This window comes from Amblyraja radiata, chromosome 24, assembly GCF_010909765.2.
Source record: "Amblyraja radiata isolate CabotCenter1 chromosome 24, sAmbRad1.1.pri, whole genome shotgun sequence".
NCBI lineage: Eukaryota > Metazoa > Chordata > Chondrichthyes > Rajiformes > Rajidae > Amblyraja > Amblyraja radiata.
The window spans coordinates 21,050,896-21,070,582 of record NC_045979.1 but is presented as its reverse complement, the minus strand read 5'-3'; the positions used below and the strand labels follow the sequence as shown (position 1 = coordinate 21,070,582).

The following is a 19,687-nucleotide window of genomic DNA, read 5'->3' as shown; positions in this document are numbered from 1 at the left end:
CACCTTAAACCTTTGTCCCAACTCGTTCATACCAACCTGGATGCCCCATCTAAGCTAGTCCCATTTAGCCCATCTTTCCTAAGCATGCACCTATCCAAATGTCTTTTAAATGCATTTTACCTGCCTTAACTATCTCATCTGGCAGCTCGTTCCATACACCCAGCACTCTGTGTGGAAAAGTTGCCACTCAGGTTACTTTCAAGTATTGCCCCTCTCATCTCAAGCTTTCTATGGACACTTTATCTTCCTGAAAAATAATGAAATTAATACTGGATGAAAGAAAGGTGACAGGAAGATGAGGGAGTAGGCACATTTTAGATCGGATTAATCAAGCAATACATTGTGTATTGGGGACACAAGCCTGCAGCTGCTGGAATTTGGGTTTGAACCAAAGATACTACCTCTAATATCGTTGGTTTGGATCCACCCACCCACCCCCTCCCTCTATCCCAGACGCTGTTGAGTTCTTGCAGTAGATTAGGTCATACACTCCAGGAACTGCAGATTCTGGGACAGTTTCTTACTAGCTGTTATTAGGCAACTGAACCATCCGATCACCATCTCTCTAGAGAGTGGGCCTGAGCTACGATCTACTTTGTTGGAGGCAGATTATCTTTAATAGGACTTTACTGAACATTATCATGCTCTAGACGTTATTCCGTTTATCATGTATCTGCACAGGGTGGACGGCTCGATTGTAATCATGTATGTTCTTTCCGCAAACTGGATAGCACGCAACAAATAGCATTTCACTGTACCTCAGTACACGTGACAATAAACAAAACTATGCTGGTTTACAAATAAACGTTGCTAAGTGCCTGAGTAACTCAGCAGCAAGTCAGGCAGCTCTATGAAGAAGGTTGACAAAAATGCAGGAGAAACTCAGCGGGTGAGACAGCATCTATGGAGCAAAGGAAATAGGCAACGTTGTGGGTCGAAACCCTTCAGACTGGTGTGAGGGGGCGGGAGGAAGAATGGAACAGGTGGAGCCAGAGGGCTAGGGCGAGTTGAGAAGGGATGGAGAAAGGAAGGATTAGCTAAAATTAGAGAAGTCAATGTTCACACCGCTGGGGTACAAACTGCCCAAGCGAAATATGAGGTGCTGCTCCACCAATTTACCATGGTCCTCACTCTGGCCATGGAGGAGGCCCAGGACAGAAAGGTCAGATTCTGAATGGAAGGGGGAGTTAAAGTGCTTAGGCACTGGTACACTGGTGGATCTCTTGTTCCTTCCTACACACAAAACATACAACTTAATTTCACTGTGTGTGTGTGGGTTTGATGGCGTGGGTGGTTGCATTATTTGTTTTGTAGAAATCCGAAGAAGCAAGATTTTAGTCCTGGAAGTTAGTTCCTGGAAGTTCGGGCGATTCTAGACAATGGCTGACTAGACTTAGCCTCAGTAAGCCTTGCAACTTTTGAAGCAACCTCTGTACGATATATTATCCAGGCACATTTTTCCTACTTATTTCTTTGTGATTGTAAAGTTTGGTGATAAATTGTTAAGTTTATTGTCACGTGGTACAGTGAAAAGTGTAATGTCTAGGAAGGAACTGCAGATGCTGGTTGACACCGAAGATAGACGCAAAATGCTGGAGTAACTCAGCGGGACAGGCAGCATCACGGGATGACGTTTCGGGTCGAGACCCTTCTTCAGACGCTTTGTGGTAGGATAGTGAGTTGTATTTAAATTGCATTTTTCCCAGTTGCAGTTTCATTCCCACGCTTCTAAAGCAATGGCCAGTTTGCCTTGCAGGCTTCTTTATTAATCGACCATGAATAAGTCGGGGGCAGTGGGGAAGTTTCATGAGGTGTGAATTGTGATCTGCAAAGGTGAGAACAGGTTTCCGACTGGTATTACACAAAGGAATCAGCCTCTTGTTTCCCCAGAGCGGGTCCTGGGGTATCGTGTAACTGCACTGTTCAGTTCAAACTGCCCTAAGATGACTCACCCACCTAATTAAACTATGTCGGCAACAATAACGCTTTGATAATCGATCTGAAGTTTCTTGTTAAATTAAAAAAACAACTCAATCTTCTGTCCTTGATGTCACGGCATCTGATGGACTGCACCGTGAATATTTATTAGGAACTGGCGACAACCAACAAAAACGAATTCCCTTGAGAACAAACGTTATTTATAGCGTTTGAATTATATATTACACGGAATGATGTTAGGAAAGAACTGCAGATGCTGGTTTAAATCCAAGGTGGACACAAAATGCTGGAGTAACTCGGCGGGACAGGCAGCATCTCTGGAGAGAAGGAATGGATGACGTTTCGGGACGAGACCTTTCTTCAAACCAAAGATCCTATTTGCTTCAGACTGATGTCAGGGTAGTGGACGGGACAGAGATAGAATGTAGCAGGAAACAGTAAGACTGGTGGGAGAACTAGGAAGGGGGAGGGGATGTAGAGATATGGAAAGCAAGGGCTATTTGAAGTTAGATTTCTCCCTTGTCGAGGGTTGCTGCAGAGTGAGTGGAGGGCTGTGCGTTCCCCCTCTCTCCATCCCCTCCCTCTTTCCAGTTCTCCCACCAGTTTTACTGTCTCCTACTACATTCTATCTCTGTCCCGCCCACTCCCCTGACAGGGTCTCGACCCGAAAGGTCACCCATTCATTCTTCCCAGAGATGCTGCCTGTCCCACTGAGTTTCTCCAGCATTTTGTATGCGGAATTATGTTACACGGAAACAGCCCATTCGGCCCATCTTGTCCATGCCGACCACGCTATCCCCATCTACACTAGTCCCACCTACCTGCGTTTGGCCCACATCTCTCTGAACCTTTCTTATCCGTGTACCTGTTCAAGTGTCTTTCAAATGTTGTTAAGAAGGCAGGAGAATGTTAAGAGGGAAATAGATCAGCCATGATTGAATGGTGAAGTAGACTCGATGGTCCAAATGGCCTAATTCTTATCCTATAACATGAACCTATAGTGCCTGCCTCAACTACCTTCTCTGGCAGCTCGTTCCGCACACCCATTACCCTCAATGTGATCACCAACTTCATCCCAAGAAATCGTAAGGCCTTCATAGCTGAAAACGACCTGGGCCCTTCACTCCCTGGATGCCAACTCTACGCATATTTATACCATTTGAACATCTAAAATAAAATTGTTCAAATGCCTTTTGATTTATTTTATAAAACATTTTTTAATACAATACTTTCCTTCTTTTTCTAGGATCCCACTTCTGACTCGATATGGGACTTGATGACGTTTAAAATGATAAAGTGCTGGAGTAACTCAGCGGGCGAGGCAGCAACTGTGGAGTTTGGGGTCTGAATTAAGCCCCGACCTGAAATGTCACCTGTTCATGTCCAATTTGTATTTTGCTCAAGATTCCAGCAGCTGCAGTTCCTTGTGTCTGGATTTTGAGATCGTCCGGCCAAACATTCTCACCTTTGCCACTTTACAATCGGAGCGGAAGGACAGGGTCACCTGGCTAATTAATTGCTAATTGTTTGCCGTTTAGATTAAGCACTGTGGCGCAACGATAAAATTTTAGCGAGACCAACTAATTCATTGCAGGTTGTTTTGGTCCACATGGGTTTATTTTACGTGATAATTTAATGCAAAAAAACCCCCAAATGTTTTCAGACTGCAGAAGGGGCCCGAAACGGAACATCGCCTGTCCATTCCCTCCACAGACGCTGCCTGACCCGGCGAGTTCCTCCAGCACGTCGTGTTTGCGCAAGATTTTGCAGTTGCCGGTGTGATCATGTTACACGTTGGGCATGTGAGGATATTGTATTGGTTATTCTACAGACTTTGTTCTTCTGAAATGTAATAGCAGGCAGGGATAATGTCTAACGGTTAAACCGATGCAAACCGTACGCAGAAAATTTAATCCCAGAAGCCGATTTGCCCTCATTGCATGCCTTTAAAAGTCCTGTAATCCAGTAGCCTCGCAGGCATTAAGAAGCGAGAATTAAAGGCCAACAAATTCAACCAATCAGTCTGATTACATGAAGTGGCCTCAGGTCACAAATCACTGGAGGTGCTTAATGTCACCCTCTTGAAGTTCAGCGCAGGTCACTTTAACTTTGGGGAAATGCCAGGGCGCTCTGAGGGAGAGCAAATTAACCCAATTTACACCATTCTCAAATATTTGGTTATGTGGTTATGTTTAAGGCGGGGATTGACAGATCGTTGATTGGTTCGAGTGTCAATGGTTAATGCGGAGAAGACAGGACAATGGGATTGAGAGGGAGAGATGGACCAGCCGTGATTGGTGGAGTAGATTCGATGGGCCGAATGGCCTAATTCTGCTCCTATAACTTATTAACTAGCCTTCTATTAAAGATAGGAACGAGGAGTAAAATAACTCTCATCAGGAAAATGTAACAGAAGCTGTTTAATGTTCATCTGGCCATTCTCTCCACAGGCACTGCCCGGCCTGTTGACTTCCTCCACTCCAGCACTGCAGTTTCTCGTGTCTCCAAGGTAGAAATTCTAACCCTGAACCTACATAAAGAGCCACTTTTTTAGCCACAGTGTTACATCTTGTATTGGTGTTCTTTTACCACCCAGAAATTGGAAAGTTAGTGAATTCACCTGGTGTAATAAATAGCAGGTATCCGTGGTGTCCAGAGCGGCTGCTTCTTCACAGCCACTAGGTGTCGCTGCCTACACCTAATGTCAAGCAAGACCAAACCATAGGTACACAAAAATGCTGGAGAAACTCAGTGGGTGCAACAGCATCTATAGCTGCTGCACCCGCTGAGTTTCTCCAGCATTTTTGTGTACCTTCGATTTTCCAGCATCTGTAGTTCCTTCTTGAAGACCAAACCATTACTGAGTTGTGCTGAATGATCACTTATATGGACAATGAGTTGCAGCTTCACAGGCCCATTAATACAGTAACAGATAAACGAGCGAGAATCATACAAATTAATAGGTGGAAACAAGGAACTGCAGGTGATGGTTTACAAAACCCCCCACAAAGTGCTGGAGTAACTCAGCAGGCCATGCAGCATCTCTGGAGAAAAAGGATGGGTAACGTTTCAGGTCTGGACTTTTTTTCACACTTCCCTGGGGGGGGGGGGTGATGAAGAGCTGGAGGTGAGAAAAGACCAGGACCAGTCAATTCAGGCAGCATCTCTGGAGAAGTATTGACGTGACGATTCATGTCGGGACCCTTATTCAGAATAAAAGCAATTCTGGGGCGGGGCGGGCGGGGGGGGGGGGGGAGGAGCTAGGAGAGAGGGGGTGGGGGCAAAGCATGGCAGGTAATAGGTGAACACAGGTGGGGTGGGGGGGGGTGTGGTTGATAGGCAGATTTTGGAACAAAAGCTAGAGATTATGATATGGAGTCAACTCAGGAAAAACTTCGGTTTACAAGGCCCTTCCATCTTGACCCCACTGCTTAAAAACCACATCTTTAAACCTTCAAGTACAGACCACGCATTCAAAACCTGGCATAGCAACGGTATCAGTAGTATCAAAAACCTATACAAGGATGGCATATTTTCCTCTTTTGCGGAGCTCTCGCCCAACTATAGCCTCCCAAACTCCCACCTTTTTCGTTTTTTCCAAATTAGGGATTTTGTGAAGAAGACATTCCCCCATTTCCCAAATCGCCCCCCTGAAACCCTGACCGATACCATCTTAGCTCTAGATCCCAACCGGAAGAAATGCATCTCTGTTTTGTATAACTTGTTTGGGTCGGTTATATTGAAACCTCATACCTTATTAAAAGCTGCGTGGGAGGGTGAGCTGAATACGAAACTAACAGACCAGCAATGGGACTCTGCCTTGGATTTGATCCATTCTTCCTCCATATGTGCCCGTCATGGCCTAATCCAATGCAAAGTCCTTCACAAAGTCCACTACACAAATGCAAGATTATCTAGAATTTACCCCGCTGTTAGGGACACCTGCAACAGATGTAATCAATCTCCTGCCAACCATAGCCATATGTTTTGGTCTTGCCCTAAGATAGCAGCCTTTTGGAGGAGTGCTTTCGACTTGATAAGCAGAGCCTACGGCCAGACTATTCCTCCAAACCCACTGTCAGCCATTTTCGGTACCCCTCCCAACACCAACCTCTCTGTTGCGGTGAAACGGGTCCTAGCTTTTACAACCTTGTTAGCCCGGAGACTGATCTTGCTTAACTGGAGGCTCACCTGTCCCCGACACACGCCCGCTGGATTAAGGAGGTGCTTTACAATTTAAGCTTGAAAAACTTAGGTTCTCTCTCAAAGGCTCTACCAAGACATTCCTAGATACATGGAACCCTTTCTTGGAACTTGTTAACTCTCTCAACTTGTCCCCGGACTCGGAAGAGGACTGAGTGCTCTCCACCATTGTTCTGCTCTACTGCAGCAGCTGCTCCCCCCCCCCCCCCCACTTATTTATTTAATTACTTACTTATTTACTGTTATTAGTGACCCCCTTTTTAAAAAAAGTACTTTTAGTACTTTTTGTTTCGTTTATCTTACCATATTTGTGTGGATGTGTATGTATGTGAGTGTTGTTTGTCCCCGTTTGGTTCCGACCTGATTCGGGTGGGTTGAAGGTGGGTACGGGTAAGGGCTTTGAGGGTCGCCTACATACTGTTGCACAATTATGCCTTGACTGTCACTGTCTGTTATTGTATGTATGCAAATTGCTGTGAAATTCAAATAAAAAGATTTAAATCAAAAGCTAGAGATTAAAATAGGTGTTAGACAGGGGGATTGAAGAGCTGTAAATCAATATGTTTAAGAAAGAACTGCAGATGCTGGAAAAATCGAAGGTAGACAAAAATGCTGGAGAAACTCAGCGGGTGAGGCAGTCTGTGGAACGAAGGAATAGGTGACGTTTCGGGTCGAGACCCTTCTTTAGACGTTCAGAATTAATACGTATAGGTTTAATATTGCCACGTGCACCGAGGTACAGTGACAAGCTTTGTTTTGCATGCTATCCAATCACATCAGATAATACTGAAGAAGGGGTTCGGCCCGAAGCGTTGCCTATTTCCTTCGCTCCATAGATGCTGCTGCACCCGCTGAGTTTCTCCAGCATTTTTGTCTACCTTCGATTTTCCAGCATCTGCAGTTCCTTCTTAAACAGATAATACCACACGTCGACTTGATGGGCCGAATGACCTAATTCTGCTCCTAGAAGGTATGAATACTTAAATATCACATCTAAGCATGTTCTCCACAGACGCTGCCTGAGCCACTGAGTTACTCCAGCACCGTCTTTTTTATTTAAAATCACCTCGAACGGATGGTCCACAGCGCGTTTAAAGGCGAGAAAGCTTCTCGTAAAGTTTTTGAATTAATTCTAATTATTCCCGAGAAATTGCAATCAGAATATCCAGTCACATCAATGATGTCGAATTATTCGCCTGAACAATAAGATCTGTCAGCGAGAACCATAATAGGACAGTGAATTATCTACGTGTTCCCTCGTTATTAAATCTTGCTGTTAAATCAAACAGTCTTTCTCCATTTAAACCGATTGGGTTGAATGAACATACACGCATGTCACATTGCTTTTTGGTGATGTGCAGATAAATTGAATCTAAGCAGACTCGCGTAGGAAGGAACTGCAGATGCTGGTTTAAATCGAATGTGAACACAAATGCTGGAGTAACTCAGCGGGCCAGGCAGCATCTCTGGAGAGAAGGAATGTCCGACGTTTCGGGTGGAGACCCTTCTTCAGACAAAATGCACCTCTCTTGTTTTCACATCTTACCCTTCCATATCTCTATGACTACTGTGAGGAACTGCAGATGCTGGAAAATCGAAGGTACACAAAAATGCTGGGGAAACTCAGCGGGTGCAGCAGCATCTATGGAGGGAAGGAAATAGGCAACGTTTCGGGCCGAAACCCTTCTTCGGGCCGAAACCCTTCTTCAGATCCTTCTCTATGACTACTTCTCCCCTGACTCTAAGTCTGAAGAAGGGTGGCACGGTGGCGTATCGGTAGAGGTACTGCCTTACAGCTCCAGAAACCCGGGTTCGATCCTGACCACGGATGCTCTCTGTACGGAGTTTGTAGTTCTCTCCGTAACCTGCGTCCTTTTTTCCGAGATCCTCGGTTTCCTCCCACACAGGCATTTGACGTACAGGTTTGTAGGTTAATTGGCTTGGTATAAATGTTTTTAAAAATCCCCAGTGTTTGTAGGATAGTGTTAGTGTGCGGAGATCGCTGGTCGACGCCGACTTGATGGGCCGAAGAGTCAGTTTCCGCGCTGTATCTCTAAACTAAAGGGTCTCGACCCGAAACGTCGCCATTCCTTCTCTCGAGAGATGCTGCCCGTCCCGCTGAGTTACTCCAGCATTTTGTGTCTATCTTCTAAGTAGACTTTACAGCTGACGGAACGCGCATTGGAAATTCATCTCGGGCATTCCAGAGATGTTCGGCTGCTGGGATCTCGCGTTTTGTGACCAGGAGTGACAGTGTTTACCAAAGATACGCTGGTGTTTACTGTGAGATTGGTTCTGCACTGTGCACCTCGCTCCTCGGTCTTACGCGGTGAAACACAAAATACTGGAGTAACTCAGCGGGTCAGGCAGCATCTCTGGAGGACGAGGATAGTTGACGTTTCGGGTCGAGATGCTCCTTCAGACGTCATATTAAAAAAAAATTAAAATACCATTTATTGTCATTTGAGCCTCAGTGAGGCTCAAACGAAATTCCGTTTCCACAGCCATACAAATAAAGACAATTTCCTACAGACATACACACAATGTAATTCACACAAACATCCATCACAGTGAACCCACTGAGATGGACGGCAAAGTCTTTTCTCTCCCCTGTTCTCCATGTCTCTCCCGATGTCCAAGCCCCAGGCGGGTGATGATAAGTCCCACGGCCATTTTAGGCCGTGCCGGGCGATTTACGGCCCCGCTCCCGGTCTAAAAGTCACAATGTTGGAGTCCCCGGCGGGCGCTGTAATGTCCCACGGCCCTGAAGCCGTGCCGGGCGATGTACGGTCCCGCTCCGTCCACTCCCTCTCCAGATGCTGCCTGACCTGCTGAGTTCCTCCAGCACTTTGTGTTTAACTGGAGATTCCAGCATTGTGGTCTCCAACTTAGCAAAGAACTACGTGTCATCGGTCGTGCAAATATACGAAGGCAAACACCTAAATGGATAGTTTTCTGTGTAACTTTCTATTGTGGAATCCAAAGAAGTCAAGCGTGGGATTTGCTGTGTGAATGTAACACAAGCACGTTGACTTTGTGTAGTTATCGGTAACATCGCGCATGTAAACAAGTCAGTTGGATGTTTAAAGCGTCGGCGCTCTGTGAATTGCCCGCTTTTCTACCAGCCGCGGGCTGTGTACAAGTGGAGAGGTTCGGGGGGTCACTGGTAGTCCGTGTGGACGTGGAAAACTGGGGTGGTGGAATCTTTAACAAAACAGGTACTCTGTACCGTGTTCAAGAAGGAACTGCAGATGCTGGAAGATTGAAGGTAAACAAAATGCTGGAGAAACTCAGCGGGTGCAGCAGCATCTATGGAGCGAAGGAAATAGGTGACGTTTCGGGCCGAAACCCTTCATCAGACTACTCTGTACCTCTGTACCAAAACAGGGACTCTGTGGGTCAGGCAGCGTCTGTGGAGGGAATGGACAGGCGGCGTTTCGGGGTCAAGACCCTTCTTCAGACAAGGGGCGGGGGGGAAGAAAGATGGAAAACAGGGGTGGGACAAAGCCTGGCTATAGGGAGGCTTCACGGCAGTCGGGTCACGACCCATGACCCGTACTGTTGCTACGCTACTCCAAATGGATTACACGCGATGAACTGCAGGTAGGCACTTACTATTGTTTCCAGCGTAGCGGGCCCGTTAAAACCCGCTGAAACGGTCAATTTTTGCGCTGTAAATAATTATGGAAATCGGGATAAGTGTGTGAGACATTTAGCATACTTCAGAATTCCAAAAGTGAGGAGAAATGACGGTAGATAAAAACGAGAGCTGAAGGGGACAACAACAGCCAGAGTGCTTGGCGAACATTGGCCGTTTGCTCACTGCATTTCATCAACTAAGGCATTATTTGTGTTTTTTCTTGATTCCTTTGGCATCTAAAAAGTTTCAGAAGTGATAAATCTGGCTGTAATTTTTTTAAATCGCCCATGGTTTTCGTGGGTTTTTACATACAAAATGAAAACGCATCTGAAGAAAAATTTACAGCCAGAATCACCACTTTTGAGAATTTTTAGATACCAAAGGAATCAAGAAAAAACACAAATAATGCCTTACTTGATGAAATGCAGTGAGCAAACGCGATAATTCCCAATATTTTCAATGTTTACCAAGCACTTTAGCTGCTGTAGTCCCTTCAGCTCTCGCTTCTCTATACCTTAATTTCGCTTCACGTTTGGAATTCTAAAGTTGGGTACATGTCTCTCACACTTACCCCGACTCCCACAATTTTTTTCAGCGCAAAAATTCAACATTTTGGCGGTTTTTAACAGGTAGGAAAGTACGCGTTTCTAGCATTAATAACATGTACCGGAAGTGACGGATGTCTTCCAGTTGGATTTATCGGCTCCGTGCGTCGAGGCCTATGACCCAGTGACCTTTCGTGCAACCCCCCCTATTGATAGGTGGATACAAGAAACTGCAGGTGCTGGGATATTGTGCAAAACGCACAAAGTGCTGGAGTAACTCAGCGGCTCAGGCAGTGAGTGAAATGCGGATACAGGGGAGGGAGGGGCAGATGGGTGGAGGCAAGAAGACGACACAAGGGTGTCAGATACAGAGAAGAGGAGAAGTGAAATGTAAAGCGGGAGGGATGTAGCGTTCGTTGTTACAACCGCAGTCGAAACGTCACCTATCCATCTCTAGAGATGCTGCCTGACCCGCTGAGTTACTCCAGCATTTGTGTCTTTTTGTGTAAACCGGAATCAAAAGTTCCTTGTTTCTATAACCAATTACTCGGGCTACTCCGGGAACTGCAGTTAAATTACCTCGCTTCCCACAAAATGCGCCGTTAAATTGATCATTGGGGCTTAACATACCGCGAAACTGATCGCAAATAACATCTGTGTCCATGATATATGCTGCGATATTTGATCTCTTAGCTTGCAGTATTCAACGCAAAGTGCTGGAATAACTCAGCGGGTCAGCAGTATGTTGTGCTCAAGACCCCAGTGCCGGCAATTACTTGTGTCTGCCTTTGGCCGCGCCTTAACCGTCCCGAGGTGTCCGCGGGTGCAGCGGCGAGGGGCGCTGGGGACTCGGGGACAGCGGATGGTTTATTGCAAAGATCCTATGCTCCGCTATGGGACCTTTGGTTTATAGGAGCGCTGTTCTATTAACGTGGGGAGCGCAGCGGGAGAGTTGCTGCCTTCCAACACTTCGCTCCCCTCCCCCAAACCTGGCAAAGATGCAGAAGCTTGAAAGCATCTATCACCAGGTTCAGGAACAAATTCTTCCCCCTCTGTTATGAGACTACTGAACGGTTCTCCCAATCTTCCAACCTACCTCATAGCAGACATTGCACTTTTTTTCTCTGTCACTAACGCTATTATGCTGTAACAGTTGATTTCGCACTCTGTGATGTTTCTCCTTGCACTACCTGAAGTATTGGTGTATCGGCGTCCCATCAGCCCGGCGAGAGGGCCTGAGCATCGGGCCGCCCGGGGTGGCGACTGCGGGTGCTCGGAAGGCCCCGACCACGGGTGAACATCTGGGAAGATCGGAGGGGAGGCTGGCTGGACTATGGAGCATTCCTCACCTTGGTGCCATTGTGTTATGTTGTGTCGTGGACTTTCTGTGTTTGTGCTTTTCTTTAAATTCTATTTTATTTTTAATATGTTTTATTATTTATTATTTATTTATTTTTATGATACTGACTGTAAAGGGAAATTCATTTCGTTGTCTGATTGAGACAATGACAATAAATTTGAATACAATACAATACAATACAATATCACTAGATCCTACTCATGTGGTGCAATCAGATTGGTGAGCACGCAAACAGGTTATCAACGTTGAACGTCTGTGGACAGATAGTCTTTGGCACTAAGGACTTTTTTCGCTGGTGTGGGGGTTAATAAATTATTTTTGTTTCTTATATAATTATGTGTACTGTGCTTACAGGCATGTTACGCTGCTGCAAGTAAGAATATCATCGATCTGTACATACGACTAACAAACGCATATCAATAATAAACCAAGAGATCAGAAGATAGACATAAAGTATTTGAGTAACTAGGCGGTATCTCAGGCAGCATCTCTGGAGCGAAGGAATAGGTGACGTTTCGGGTCGAGACCTTCTTCAGACTGGTTAGGGAAGACGGTCAGGGTCGGTACCGTTGGTTCAGCCCAAACGCTAAGCACTTGGAGCTGGAAGGCCGGCAACACGGAGATCGGGCCCTGGGCTTGTGGTCGCAATTAAACAGGCGGTGTAAGGTCAGGGTCGTGGTCGGCCCGAGGCAGCTGCCCCGCGGCTTACCCCCGGCGAGCGCTGTAGCGCCGACAGATGGCCCGACAATGGGCAGCCCGGAGTCAACCAGGGTGAATGCCCCAGGCGTTAGTTTAGACTGTAGAGATACAGCGAGGAAACTGGCCCTTTGGCCCACCGAGTCCACACACTAGGGCCAATTTTAGTTTTTTTTTAAAACTGAAGTTAGTTCAAACTTACAAACCCGTACGGAAGGAAACCGGACCACCCGGAGAAAATCTATGCGGGTCACAGGGAGAACGTGCAAACTCCACGCAGACAGCAGCAGAGGGCAGGATTGAACCCGGGTGTCTGGCGCGGCGAGGCAGCGCCTCTACCTGCTGCGCCATGATGAGATACATCCTGACTGAGTAATTTCTCCGGTGCATCGTGGACACTGGGCAGTTGCAGCCGTGGCGAGCGACGTCTTCAAAACTAATACCGCTGATTGAAATAAGAAATAAATCCTTTTGGTACTATATTGCTACTTCAGTTAGTCCGCGAAATGTATTTGAATCCACGCTCTGGCATTTTTTTCGTCCACAGTTGAACTTATTTTACAATTAAACTGGGGACAGAAATGTCTCCGTTTTATTATAATTCCTCCCTGTCCGTGGAGTGCACGGCTTCCTTTATCCCCCGCGTCATGTCACCTTTCGCCCCTCCCTGTTGCAGTCGCGATGGCGATTAGCGAAGCGCACCGCATGTTCGGGCAACGCAGCCGACAAACACTCATTGTAAATTCACCACGCACAGAGTAACTGTTGTAACCTGTTCCTTCCGACCATTCAGCTGCAAAGCACAAACAATCAGGGCTGAAACAACCACCAGACTCAGAACTAACGCTGCTTGGAGACATTTGGTTTAACCTTGATGCAAAAACAAAGAGAGACCGGCATGTGTTTAGACAAAGCCGCTCGCAATGTTCTCCAGGAACTACCGATGCTGGTTTACACTCAAAGACACAAAGTGCTGGAGTAACTCAGCGGGGTCAGGCAGCGTATCTGAAGAACATGGTTACGTGACGTTTCGGGTCGGAACGTTTCTTCAGATGGTCGCTGCTCAGAAACAGGCCCTTCGGTCCCACTGGTCCATGCCGACCAATATGCTTCACCAAAGCAAGCCCCATCTGCCCGTACCTTTGATTTGTCTCGAAGGAACAGGCGCGAGGTCCTTTTATTGTACAGGGGTGGAACAAGGGGGTGGGGGGTAGAGGATGGAAATGGGAGAAGTGAAGCGGAGAGGAGGAAGGATAACGGATAAGGTGGGGGTGGGGAGGAGGGGTTACGGGTAAGGTGGTAATGGAGGGGGTGGACTTGTTTAGGAAGCCCAGTCCAAATTAGCTGAAGAAACTGGAGACACGGGGAACTGCAGATGCTGGAGCCTTGAGCAAAACACAAAGTGCTGGAGGAACTCAGTGGGTCAGGCAGCATCTGTGGAGGGAATGGTGGGGATATAGAACCACGGTGGGTGTATGGTGGGAACGAGCTGCCAGATGAGGTAGTTGATGCAGGTGCTATAACAACATGTAAAATACATTTGGACAGGCACATGGAATGGAAAGGTTTAGAGGGACATGGGCCAAACGCGGGCAGATGGGACAAGTGTAAATGGGGCATGTTGGTCGGCATGGCCAAGGCGGGCCGAACGGCCTGTTTCCATGCTGTGTGATTGTGACGTTTCCGGTTGAGACCGTATTCAGATGTGCCGATCTCCGGCACCGAACACTTGCTGCTGTTGGACAGAAGCCAAACTCTGCAGAATAAACTGAAACCACTTACATAATAAATATTATATAAAATGTGCTTTCTATCCGCTCTGGATTGTGCCGGGAGCAGGTTACCCCGGGTACAGTTACGATATAGTAATTTGATGTTTAGTAATTAAAGAATACTTGACAATTGTGATTTGTGGTGGTGATATTTTATGTTGTAGTTTGATGTATATATTCATGTTGGAAAGACAGAATTAGGCCATTCGGCCCATCAAGTCTACTCTGCCGTTCAATCATGGATGATCTATCTTTCTCTCTCAACCTCAATTCTCCTGCCTTCTCCCCACAACCCCTGACACCCGTACTGGGTGTGTATAGCTGAATGAATTTAATTTTGTTTTATTTTTTAAAAAGCCCGGGGTACAGGAGAGGCAGAAGGTTAGAGGACGCAGCCCCTTTAAGTGTGTGCGGAGCGCTCTCCCCCCTCCCATTGCCGGCTCGCTGCGCCTTGTCTGAGCAGGTTTAATGCTAATTGAAGCCCCGCCGGGGAGCCGACAGGAGCCATTTTGTGCGTTCACTTCACACAAGGAGGAGAGTTGCCGCGGGCGGAGGGAACGGGACGGGCGGGGAAGCGTTGACCATGTACCGGCCGGGAGAGTGGGGTCGCCGGGAGAGCGGGGCGCGGCGGAGGCTGGAGTGAGGAGCCGGGACGGATGGGGCAGCGACGCTGGAGCCGGCGATGCGTTGACCGAGCTATGGAGGTGTGTGCGCTGCGCTGGGCGCTGCTGACCTGCCTGCTCGCCCAGCCGCCTCTGTCGGAGGGCTTTACCCTGCACCTCCCCGAGAGCTCGGAGGCCGGCACCTTGCTGTTGGAACTGGCCGCTGCTCGGAGCTGTGAGCTGCGCCGGCTCTGGGCGCCAGCCGCCGTCAGGACTTACATAGAGCCGGGCTGGAGGTCGGGCACGGTGCGCCTGTCCCGCCGCCTGCGTTGCGCCGCTCTGCCCACCAACCCGTTCACCCTGCGCCTGGACGCCCGCTGCCACCGCCGCCGCCACCGCCGTGGCTCCGGACAGCACCTGAGCACCATCTCCATCCACACCGACATCCATGTCCACGGCCGCCACTGCATCGCCAAACGCCGGCGCAACCGTGGCGCAGACGTGGAGATCGTGACTCTCCAAACTTCACCCTGCCTCGCCGCTGGACAACCCGTCCACACCCTCTGGGAGCTCTTCCCGATCGCCCTCACCCCCTGCCCGCCCTGGCACTGCCAACTGGAAGACGGCCCCTTAGTCCTGGCTTGGGACGGGGAACTGCGGAGCCGGGAGAAGGTTTGCCTCAAGAGGACAGAGTGTATCCGGGTGCAGGTCCGCTGCCCCAACGAGTGCGGGACGGGACGGGCCAGAGCCGCGGCCAATGTCACCATCGAGCTGAGAGTCACTGGGGAGTCCACCTGGGGAAGTTCTTCCAAGCTTCTGGCCGCGGACCAAGACCGCGGGAGGCCCCGGAGATGGAAGAGGAACGCCAACACCGGCCCCCAGTTCCAGCCTCCAATCTACCAGGTGTCGGTGGCGGAGAACATGGTCCCGGGGGCCAGGGTGGTCACGGTGAGGGCGGTGGACCCAGACGAGGGCGAGTCCGGCAGGTTGGAGTACTCCATGAACGCCCTCTTCGACAGCAGGTCCAACAGCCTGTTCGTCATGGAGCCGGCCACCGGAGCCGTGATCACGGCCGAGAGCCTGGACCGGGAGACCAAGGACATCCATGTGTTCAGGGTGATGGCCGTGGACCACGGCAGTCCCCGGCGGACGGCAATGGCCACCCTCACGGTCACCGTGAGCGACGCCAACGACCACGACCCGCTGTTCGAGCAGCGGGAGTACAAAGAGAGCGTGAGGGAGAACCTGGAGATCGGCTACGAGGTTCTGACGGTGAGGGCCACCGACGGAGACGCCCCTCCCAACGCCAACATTCTGTACCAGATCCTCAACGGCCAGGGGCAGAACCAGGTGTTCGAGATCGACCCCAGGTCGGGGGTGATGAGAACAAGGGGGCCCGTGGACAGGGAGAGTGTCGAGAGCTACCAGTTGTTGGTGGAGGCCAACGATCAAGGGAGGAACCCCGGCCCCCGGAGTTCCACCGCCACCGTCCACATCACGGTGGAAGATGACAACGACAACACCCCGCAGTTCAGCGAGAAGAGGTACGTGGTCCAGGTGCTGGAAGATGTTGCCCCCAACACGCAGGTCCTGCAGGTCACGGCCTCCGACCGCGACAAGGGCAACAACGCGCTTGTCCACTACAGCATCATGAGCGGCAACACCAGGGGGCAGTTTTACATCGACGCCCACAGCGGCAGCATCGACGTGGTGAGCCGCCTGGACTACGAGACCAACAAGGAGTACACGCTGCGGATCAGGGCGCAGGACGGCGGGAGGCCCCCTCTGTCCAACATCACCGGCATGGTGAGCGTGATGGTGGTGGATGTCAACGACAACGCGCCCATGTTCGTCAGCACCCCCTTCCAGTCCACCGTGCTGGAGAATGTGCCCGTGGGCTACTCCATCATCCACGTCCAGGCCATCGACGCGGACTCGGGCAACAACTCCCGGCTGGAGTACCGGCTGACCGACTCGCCCCCGGACTCCCCCTTCTCCATCAACAACAACACCGGGTGGCTGGTGGTCGGCTCGGAGCTGGACCGGGAGACGACGGCCTTCTACCGCTTCGGCGTGGAGGCCAGGGACCAGGGCTCCCCGCCAATGTCCTCCACGGCCAGCATCAGCATCACCGTGTTGGATGTCAACGACAACAACCCCGAGTTCACCCAGCCGCTGTATCAGGTCCGGCTGAACGAAGACGCGGCGGTCGGCTCCAGCGTGGTGACCGTCTCCGCCATCGACCGGGACGTCAACAGTTTGGTCACCTACCAGATCTCCAGCGGCAACACGCGGAACCGCTTCTCCATCACCAGCCAGAGTGGCGGCGGCCTCATCACCCTGGCCCTGCCCCTGGATTACAAACTGGAGCGGCAGTACATACTCACCGTGACCGCCAGCGACGGGACGCGACTGGACACCGTGAAGGTCTTCATCAATGTCACCGACGCCAACACACACAGGCCCGTGTTTCAGAGTTCCCATTACACCGTCAACATCAACGAGGACCGACCTGTTGGCACCACCGTCGTGATCATAAGCGCGACCGATGAAGACACGGGCGAAAATGCTCGGATTACTTACTTCATGGAGGACAGCATCCCTCAGTTTAAAATTGAACCCGATTCGGGGGCGGTTACAACACTAATGGACCTCGACTATGAAGACCAGGTTTCCTACACTTTGGCCATCACTGCAAAAGACAACGGGATCCCCCAGAAGTCTGACACCACCTACCTTGAGATCCTCGTGAACGATGTGAACGACAATGCTCCTCAGTTCCTGAGGGACCATTACCAAGGGTCCATTTACGAAGATGTCCCCACTTTCACCAGCGTCGTCCAGGTATCGGCCACCGACCGCGACTCTGGATTGAACGGCCGGGTGTTTTACACCTTCCAAGGTGGAGATGATGGGGAAGGAGACTTCATCATTGAGACAACCTCTGGGATCGTTCGCACCCTCCGTAGACTCGACAGGGAGAACGTTCAGGTCTACCAGCTGAAGGCCTTTGCAGTGGATAAAGGCGTCCCGGCGATGAGGACTCCCATCAATGTCCAGGTCATGGTGATGGACGTTAACGACAACCCTCCCGTCTTTGAGAAGGACGAGTTTGACATCTTTGTGGATGAGAACAGCCCCATTGGGCTGGTGGTGACCCGCATCACTGCCACAGACCCGGATGAAGGCACAAATGCACAAATTATGTACCAGATTGTGGAGGGGAATATTCCTGAGGTGTTCCAGCTGGATATCTTCTCTGGAGAGTTGACTGCGCTGATGGATTTGGATTATGAAACTAAGTCGGAGTACGTCATTGTGGTCCAGGCCACGTCTGCACCCCTGGTCAGCAGAGCCACCATTCATCTTCGCCTCGTGGATAAAAACGACAATGTCCCTGTGCTGAAGAACTTTGAGATCATTTTCAACAACTATGTCACGAATAAATCCAGCAGTTTTCCCTCTGGGATCATCGGCAGGATCCCAGCCCATGACCCAGATGTCTCTGACAGTCTTTATTACAACTTTGACCATGGGAATGAATTAAATCTGGTCTTTCTCAATCAAACGACTGGGGAGCTAAGCTTGAGTCATGCTCTGGACAACAACAGGCCGCTTGAAGCCACCATGAGAGTTTCTGTGTCTGGTAAGGTGATTTGGAGTGTGTCTTTTGTTTGTCCTGGGTCGGGATTATAGCCTGTGTTTGCAAACTCCTGTTACAGATAACAAGCAAAAAAGAGAGTGGAGAAAAGTGTAAGTTTATGTTTATCGCTGTCATGTGTATGGAGATACAGTGAATAGCTTTGTTTTGCATGCCATCCAAATAGATCAGATATGCTATGTGAAAATACAGTCACATCAAAGTACAATAGGTGGAGCAAAGGGGAATATACACAGTGCAGAGTACAGTTGTTAGTAATGTCGTGCAATCAGTTCCGTAGACAAAGTATAACATCTGCGATGGGGTTGAGGTGAGTCGGACAGTACCCAAGCTTATTGAAGAACTGGAAGCCTGATAAGAGGGGAAGAAGCTGTTCCTGAGCAAACAGGGTTTGTTACTTTCTTGCATTCCCATTGCTTTGGGAATTATAATTAAATTATAAATGAGCAAAGGCTTTGGACCAACAATTTGCATCTGCATATTTCAAGTCGCCATTTCAGCGCATTAATGAATGTTGTATATTTTAGCAATGATACAAATGCCATTATTGTTAAAGCCAGCCTTGTTGTTGAGACACATAATTGTCAATGTTGTTGAATTTTATTACACCTTTACCGTAAAAGTAACATCTCCAAATTCCTTACTGTGTGTAGAGTATCTTAAAGAATTGCAGTAGATATTCATTTGTAACTTTAAGTGGATATTAACTTTACCGTAACTTTTTTTTTGTATAAATGTTTTTGCTTAAGTTTTGCATTCTACTAAAGTTCATCAACATCTGGATGGCTTTTGTATTGTAGATTGTTTTTATGTGAATATTATCATTAATTTAAAATGTCGCAATGTAGGTATTGAAACTGGTGTAGTTTAAATAAATGTTTTAAGTTATTGATCAGGTTGTAGATATCCTGTTTTGAGCAGCACTTCTTGAATTCAGGTAAGCGATAGTGGGTGTTAGTTTGATGCTCTTTGTATTAATTAATCCTTTGCCCAAGGGAGGAAACTCTCGAGTCTACTTGCTGTTGAAATCAGTTGGTGAAAGCGATGGCAATCCGATCTAAAAAAAATAAGCCTTGACAAACTCCTAGAGTGGGCATGAGGAATAGATTTTGTGGGTTACATTTTGAAGGCCTGTAAAATGATAACACTTGTGATAAAATACATGTTTTGCATTTTTGAACAGTTAAAGATTACAATAATACATTGTAGATATAAGAGCAGAACCTTTTATATCGACAACATCAGTATCATGTATTTGGTGCATTTGATA

General features: G+C 48.6%; 1 protein-coding gene across 5 annotated transcripts in view; it reads left to right on the top strand.

Moving 5' to 3' along the window:
• Positions 1 to 14,607: 14,607 nt before the first annotated feature.
• Positions 14,608 to 19,687, top strand: part of celsr2 (cadherin EGF LAG seven-pass G-type receptor 2) — a 190,378-nt gene continuing 185,298 nt past the window's right edge. For 2 of the 5 annotated variants that reach the window (XM_033042557.1, XM_033042555.1), the window contains exon 1: positions 14,609 to 18,402. In XM_033042557.1, the coding sequence (XP_032898448.1) occupies positions 14,811 to 18,402 (3,592 nt within the window). In that variant the 5' untranslated portion in view covers positions 14,609 to 14,810. Of the gene's footprint in view, positions 18,403 to 19,687 lie in introns of all 5 variants that reach the window. The other 3 variants (XM_033042559.1, XM_033042556.1, XM_033042558.1) reach the window with 2 other exon arrangements.